General features: G+C 48.4%; 1 protein-coding gene across 2 annotated transcripts in view; it reads left to right on the top strand.

Annotated features, from left to right (window-relative positions):
* The first annotated feature begins 790 nt into the window (after window positions 1-790).
* Window positions 791-7,512, top strand: part of gse1b (Gse1 coiled-coil protein b) — a 160,972-nt gene continuing 154,250 nt past the window's right edge. For both annotated transcript variants that reach the window (XM_053866779.1, XM_053866777.1), the window contains exon 1: window positions 791-3,302. In XM_053866779.1, the coding sequence (XP_053722754.1) occupies window positions 1,017-3,302 (2,286 nt within the window). In that variant the 5' untranslated portion in view covers window positions 791-1,016. The remainder of the gene's footprint in view (window positions 3,303-7,512) is intronic.

Here is a 7,512-nt window from a genome sequence, read left to right as displayed (position 1 = left end):
TCTTTTAGCAACAAAGCAGGCCATGCTTGTCCAAGTGTGGATTTATCGTAGACTTGAGCTCCTCTCAAAACAATGGACCCGACATCAATCAGCCTTTGTGTGAGTGGCACAAAGTTGGTACCAAGCGATTAACCCTCCAACGCTAGGCCTTTGAATGTGGGTCACAATGAGAGGTCAAAACTCTAATTTTATTTCTCTCCTTAAAGTGACAGAGAAGAGCCATAAACAGAGGTGGAGAAAAGATAAAGTGATGATTTGGCCTGTCATTTGTTGACTTTAATGCAGACAATGTTGAAAACTGACATATTGAAACTGTCAATTAATTGAGTTTTGTTATTATTATTATTTATTCTAGTCGGTGAACTGCCACTGTATGATGTCGAAGTCCTCATCTAACTGCCTGGCTGTTGGGGTCATTGCACCCTGGACAGGTTGATTCATCCCCAGAGAGAAATAGTCCTTAATGTCTAGACAATTAAGATTACATTTCTAACATCAACCAAAGACTCAAAAGACATGATTTGCTTCAGGTACTGGCCACTGCAGGACATGGTATCAATATTTTTGATGGCAAAACACCATATATATATATATATATATATATATATATATATATATAAAATAACGTGAAATAACGGCACCACACTGCAGTTAGCAGGGATTTCTCCTGAGATACATGGGCAGCTACTGGCCCCAGCACAGACCAGGGAAGGGGGGTCTCGGGGGGAGGGGGTTGCCTTGGGGGTGTCGGAAGCGTGGTCCACTCCGGGGATGGCGCTGCGTACAGTCGGAGAGTTCGCAGTCAAACTTTGTGAGGCAAGTTCCCGGGTTTCTGTGTCCCACCGTGGACTCCCACCGTGAACATGCGGACGGCTCGCAGCCTGGAAGTGGAGAACCGGAGCCGCTTTCTGCGCCTTTTCAGCGGACTTTTGCTGGGACTTGTGAATTAAACGCACCTGGGGATCCGTGACGACACCCGTCAAGGCATGTAGTCCGCGCTCGCGTGTTCTGCGACCATGAATTCCGCGTGTGACAAGGACCTTCTGTCGCGGAAGCACCGACTCATGGCAGCGGCTGTGGCCGGCGAGCAGAGCCCCCTGCCCGGCCAAACTTCCCGGAGCGACCGCAACGGACTGGCGGGGCTGGTTCACTGTTTCATCTGCGGGAGCGGGGTGACAGCGGGGAAGGAGCTGCGATTACAGGTCACTTATCAGAGAGAGAGGTTCCCCTTCTTCCCGTTTTTACAGAACCAAGAGGCAGCGCCGGGGGCGAGCGAGGTGAGCGCCGACGGCCACGCGCTGGTGTGCGCCGTGTGCCACTGCTTCCTCACCGAGCAGTGGAACTGCTTCGAGAGGAGCAGGACGCCCGTGGAGAAGCGCATGTACTGGCTCAAACGGCCGCACCAGTGCGACTCCCGCCGGGTCCCGCAGGAGTGGAACATCTCCTATGACCTGGAGAGAAGGATCCGAATCGACGGAGGCGCCGAGTCGGATTCCTCCTCCTACTCGGACAACATGTCAGAGCCCGAGATGGATGTGGTGGGGAAGTGTGTGAAAGCGCCTGGGAAGAGAGACAGTAGCCGGAAAAACAATGTCATCAGTGTTAAAAACAGCCCAGACTCCCAGGGGGCCATCCGCTACCCGGGGGGCGTCTATGGAACTCAGGGGTCGCCGAAGGCGGACAAACGTGGTGCTAAACTGATGAATAACGTCTGTCAAACATCGGAACCTCTGGCGAAGAACCAGGAGCGAGTCCTCCAGGGATGTGATGACAGTCCCCTCGCTGACGCACCTGCGCGGGACAATGGAGTTACGGTGCGCAACAGGCGGTGGGCGGAGGAGGGTCCAGTCAGCTGTGGCTCCTCCAGGCAGGCGCCACCTTTCCACAGAGAGGGCGAGCGCCACCCCAACCCTGCGTTGTCATCCTCAGCCAGCCGTCAGAGGGAAACCCACTCTGATGAAGAGGAGGTGAACAGCACTGGTGTAGATCCATCATCTGTCACTCAGCAGCGTCTCAACTCCAGCGCTGAGAGTTGCGTCTGCTTCATCTGCGGATCCAGCCTCAGACATGACGGAGGCTATAAAGTCAGTGTTCAGAAGCAAGAAAGAGCGCAGGGGGAGCCCTTCTTCCCCTTCCTGTGGCTTCACTCCCCTCCCCCCGGCGCCATGCCCATCAGCCCGGCAGGTACCACCCTGGTGTGTGGCAGCTGTCACACCTCTCTGCTGCAGCAGTGGCAGAGCTTCCAGCTCGCGGACGTGCCAGTTCTCCAGCGTCTGTATGTGGTCCCCCTGAACCAGTCTCCTGCGGCGTTACGTCCGTCACAGGAGGGGAAACCTCCGGAGCAGATGCAGCGCGTGCCTGTCAATGACCACGAAGCCTGTTTCCTCTGTGGCCAGGACTGTGCTGGAGACGTCAAGGTGGCATATGCCGAGGCTGGGGTCGGCAAGTCGCGCGGTGCCATGTACTTTCCCTTCATCAACATGCTACCTTGCCCACCTCAGGCCCAGGGCTTGAAGAACGGACGCGTACACTGCTGCAGCAAGTGCCATTCGATCCTTGAGGAGATCTGGAGTGCGTATCGCCTCTGCCTCAGCGAAGATCTGATCACTTCTATTAGCTCCTTTCTGATCAGGTACCACGCCGTGACCGCCCTGGAGGGGTCCCGGCAAGGCCACTCCCAGGCAGGTGTCTCCTCGCGGCCTGGTGGGTCCACGTCCGTGTGCTACTTGTGTGGAGCTGACCTTAGTGCTGGAGGAGAGTGTCAGCTTCATGTCAATCCACCAGGCCGCTGCGGGGAGAGGGAGCCCTTCTTCCCCTTTCTGACAATCCACCCACCTGCTCCCGGTGCTAAGCCAGTTGATGCGACTGGCTTGGTGTCGGCCTGCACGCTCTGTTATCACGACCTGCTCTCTCAGTGGGCGCAGCATCAAAGCAGAGGCGTCATCTCCTCAGCACCTTCTGCAGCGGGCTCGCTCAGCTCCAACCCCCAGCTGCCGAGTTCCCCATGGGCCAGGCAGTACAACTGCGAGGGGTTTGCGTGCTTCTTCTGCAGGCAGGAGCAGCGCAGGCTGGGTCGGCTGTGCTCAGTCACTGTGGCCCGGTTACCCGTCTTCCTCTACGCCCCTCGCAGCTCGCGCACGCTCATGGTGGATGATGGACGGAAGCTGGTCATCGGTTCATGTATGGAATGTAAAGCCATGGTGCAGGTGGGACAGAACATGCAGCAGGACAATCCCACACGATTTGTTTCATCGGACCTGGAGAGAAAAGAACATCACAAGGACTCATCTCAGCAGAGAAAGGTAAGAGCTGATCCAACAGTTCCATCACAGTCATCGGAGTGATGTGTCTGCTGAGGTTTGCGTCAGATCTTGTTTTCAAACTAGCGTTCATGAGTGAGTGAGGGAGGGAAACTGTTGTCTTCTCAAGGCCAGGCCAGCCTCCAGTTCGCCGCTGTTTATTTGAGTAAGCATGACTGAGTATGTCTCACCATGTGCAGCACAGTTTGTTTGGATTCCTCAAGAGTTTTGTCCAAGGAAAGTTGTGTTTAAGGACAGAGCATTTAGCCAACTGTATCATTATCTTTGCAAAGTAAATCATCTCCTGACTCGCGGGTGTTGGAGCGGTGTTGTCTGGTACAATAATTGTGGAGTGTTGCTGTTTGTTTATATGATAAACCCAAGATGACTGTTGTTAATGCTGAGTGTGCAAAAAGAATGAGTAAGTAAATCAAGCAGGCGCTTTGAAGTTCGATTCAAACTTGGGCTTCTGAGAACGAATGATCGGGAGCTGTTTAGACACGACCTTTTCTCTCTATAGCTATTTGAACCAAGAGAATAGCTTGGAATTAACGTTTTTTACGTCTTCATCTCCCTTTAATCCTGCTGGGATGACTGTTGCGTTGAATCTGTCTAAAGGTGAGTGTCATGTCTCCTCCCAAGTCATGTCTGGGATGCTTTATTTCCGCCCTCTGCTGAGGCCAGACTCCCACTTGTGAGTCTGCCACATCTCTTCACCTGTAGTCTTTGAGCTTTTGCTTTCCTTTTTGTGAGCACCTTTTTTGCTGACCCCCCCCGAAGGGAGCGTTCACACTACGGATTCTGCTGTTGATCAACATCCGTTCTGAGATGTGAGATTGAAGGACCCAGGTTTTGGCCCTGAACTTCATTCCGCTCATAGAGGTAAATTTTGGCCTGGATTTTTCCTGCGACTGCACAGAAGGAGCCGTGAAAATGCACCTGAGGGAGCTCAACTCACAGTGTAGGAAATGATGTGAGTGGCTGAAACAGTCTGCTGCGATTGAAAAAGTTGTCAAGTTGGTCTGTGGGACGAAAACAACTCAACAAAAGACGTTGGAACGAGCGCGGCTTCCACTGAACAACAGAGTCAGTCACTGGTGACGGCTGGGACGTCACATTGAAACAACAGTTCTGCCTCCCAACAGATTTTAGAGCCCTAACCCAAACCCCAAGCCTGGCCTGATAAGGTAGATGAACTTAGATCTGAAACAGAGGTTGTTCAGAGGTCAATGAAGACCAAGTGATGCTCTTCTATCTGGTTTTGTTTATCAGTTGTTTACAGACATTTAGGTCTCTGTCTCAGAACTGCCTATTGGTTATGTTTAGGGCTGCACCGATCGATCGACTGGCCGATATATCGGCGCCGTTATGGGCATTCATGATCAATGATCAGATGACAAATGTAAGCCATTTTTTAAAATAATGAATTATTAATTCATTTCGATAAGATGCTATAGACATTGCTCTGATGGAATTACATTTAAAAATAGGAGGGTTTCTCGGCTCTACCAGTCAAAAAGATTCCCAAACCCTGGCTTACAGTATAAAGCAACATCCCTGTGTTTAGCAAGTGAAGTCTACATTGAGGGACACATCGGTTCCTTATTCATTGAAAAGGGAATAAAGAATATGTATTTTAAATTAAGCACCTTTTTTGTTGTTTGTAATTTATCTGCTTTAAAAGTTGTGTTTTCGATTCGCTGTGCACTGTGTCCTGAAAGTGACTTTTGCATGTGATTTAAGAAAAAAACTATCGCTTTCGGCCAAAGAAATGGCACCTCTAGTTGTGTCATGACTCTTCATCTGCTATGACTCTTCTTCTCTTCTGCATGAGGTACTTTCAAGTAATGAATGAAGGTTGCAGTCTCTGACTACTTCAGAGCAAGGGTTCTTCACCTTTTTGATCTTGGGGGCCCACCTTTCTTAGAATAAATGGGCCCGGGGCCCATTCAATAGAACTGATTCATCACTCTTGATTTCATTTGTGATCAACAACCAAACACACCAAACACGCCAACACACCAAAACCTTGTGAAATGACATGAAACCATATGATCATTGCAAAGATATTTATTTGTCATCAAAAAGTCCAACCAGCATCAGAACCAGGTGCAAGTCATGTTCATCTAATTTACTGAGATACAAGATGACAACTGAAATTTGAAAAACTGAATGAAATTCTGAATAAAATAAATATCATAAAATGTCTAAATATCATAAAATAAAAATAATATATTTAATTTATACTCCAATAAGTTAACTGTAATTGAAAGTATTGCCATAAAATGTTCGAATTAATTTTTAAAACTGCTTCAACTGATGCTTTCATGAACAGTTTTTACTGTTGGAGTGACAACATCCCTTTCTTTATCATTTTTTTTTCCATGAACTTCTCCATAGTTGTTAAGTATCACAGATTTGCAGCTGTCAAGTCAATTCAGTGACACACTACTGCCACCATACGTGTCCCGCAGCGGTGTAAGAGTTTTTTTGTAAAACAAAAAACTCTTAGTGGCCCTCAAGCAGGCGCTCGCGGCCCAACCCTGGGCCTCAGACCGATGGTTAACAACCACTTTAGATTTATCAGCATTACAAGTGTGTAAACCTTTGATCGGGTGTCTGTTGGTGTATCACTGACATGAAATTGGTGTCCATCATGTCGAGTTGGTCAGATGCAGTTGAGCGCAGAGGAGAAGAACAAGTGAAGCGGATGATTTATATTCATAATGTGCTTGTCTCATGCTGGGAGATGAATTCAATACTTTGCAGGGAGAATGATAACCACATTGAGGTGTTCGCAGCCAAGACCAAGTAATCTGTTACAAACCATCAGTCTTCTGAGAGAGCAGAGATGGATGTCTTTTTTAACATGTGCGGATGAGATTCAGTTATCTTACCTACATTATAAACTGCTTTCTTAAAGATAGTGGTTATTTGGTATATATAAAAGTCATATAAAATATAAAAGTATACATATAAAAGTCATCCTCGAGATAAAAAAAAAACAGTTTACATGATGACACATGTTGGCTCCAGCCTCTGTTACCGAAGTGAACTGGGAACAAGTTGAAGAAAATAGAAGGACGAATGGTGAGGTTGATGTACGACTCACTGGAACTCCAACAATGTGTCTGAGAGCCATTTAGCGCAGCTCTTTTTCAGATCACTGAGGGTAAAAGAAGAGATTTGGGGAATAGGAGCGAGCAAGCCTTCAAGGCAGAGGTGTCACACAGGATTACAGAGAGAGCCTAAAGGATTAACATGCATTTGAATATTTTGAAACTGTCCGTGTTCAGTCAGGAATTTGGCTGGAAGACTTCCACTGTTGTCATGCGTTGTGCAATTTGTTGTTGTCACCAGTGGTACATGGGACCGCTCCCTGTCGAGCAGGTGTGGATGAGATTGTATTGATCGTCTCCGTCCCATCCCAGCGTTTACAGAGCTATGCTGATGCTCTGTCACAGAAGAAACGGTGCACCGTCTTCCCCGACACTGTCGGAGCGGAGAAAAAGCACCGCTACAAGTTGCTTACAAACCTGACGCAGCTCGAACTTTACCTCACGGCGTCATTGCTGAATGATGGGAGAGTTTCTTGTCTGACCTGAAGGAGAACTCTGTCTGCATCACAAAGCTAAACAGAGCCAACATCAAACCTTTGTTTGCACTAAATCTTAAAGGTTTTCCTTGTTGTTTCACAGTCGGCTACAAAATGAAAGTGACAGAGCCTGTTTGACTTCACAGAAATATTTGCGTTGTAGCATTAAACAGTAAGAACAGAAACTAGACAAGACACTTCCAGCCGGTGGAAAGTCGCCAACATGTGCGATCGACTTAAAGAAGCGATGAAGGACACTGTCCGTACTCATTTCACTCCTCTTTGAAACTATCCTGCATATTAATGTTGTTGGTCTGTTCTTGGTCAAGATGGGTGGTCTTGCTGTTTCGGCTTCAGCAACACTTCATCAGACATTTCTCTTGTGTTTTCGGCGTTTTATCGCCGACTCCCCAACACAGCTGAACTCTGAATGATCAGTTACAGTTTGAAAAGAGGCGGGGTCCTCAGAGGGCAGGAGAATAAAGCGCTGAGAGAGACAGGCCGTTTGACCGGTTATGTCATGCAACAGGCCACTGACCGTCACATGAAAAACATCTGCGGATGCCATCGACAACACAGCCCAGCTGTGCAGCGCCGTCCACTTCACTCCTTCAGGGA

The sequence above is a fragment of the Synchiropus splendidus genome, chromosome 5, assembly GCF_027744825.2.
Source record: "Synchiropus splendidus isolate RoL2022-P1 chromosome 5, RoL_Sspl_1.0, whole genome shotgun sequence".
Lineage (NCBI taxonomy): Eukaryota > Metazoa > Chordata > Actinopteri > Syngnathiformes > Callionymidae > Synchiropus > Synchiropus splendidus.
Note: the sequence above shows the minus strand (reverse complement) of the source record. Positions and strands in the feature narration are given on the sequence as shown.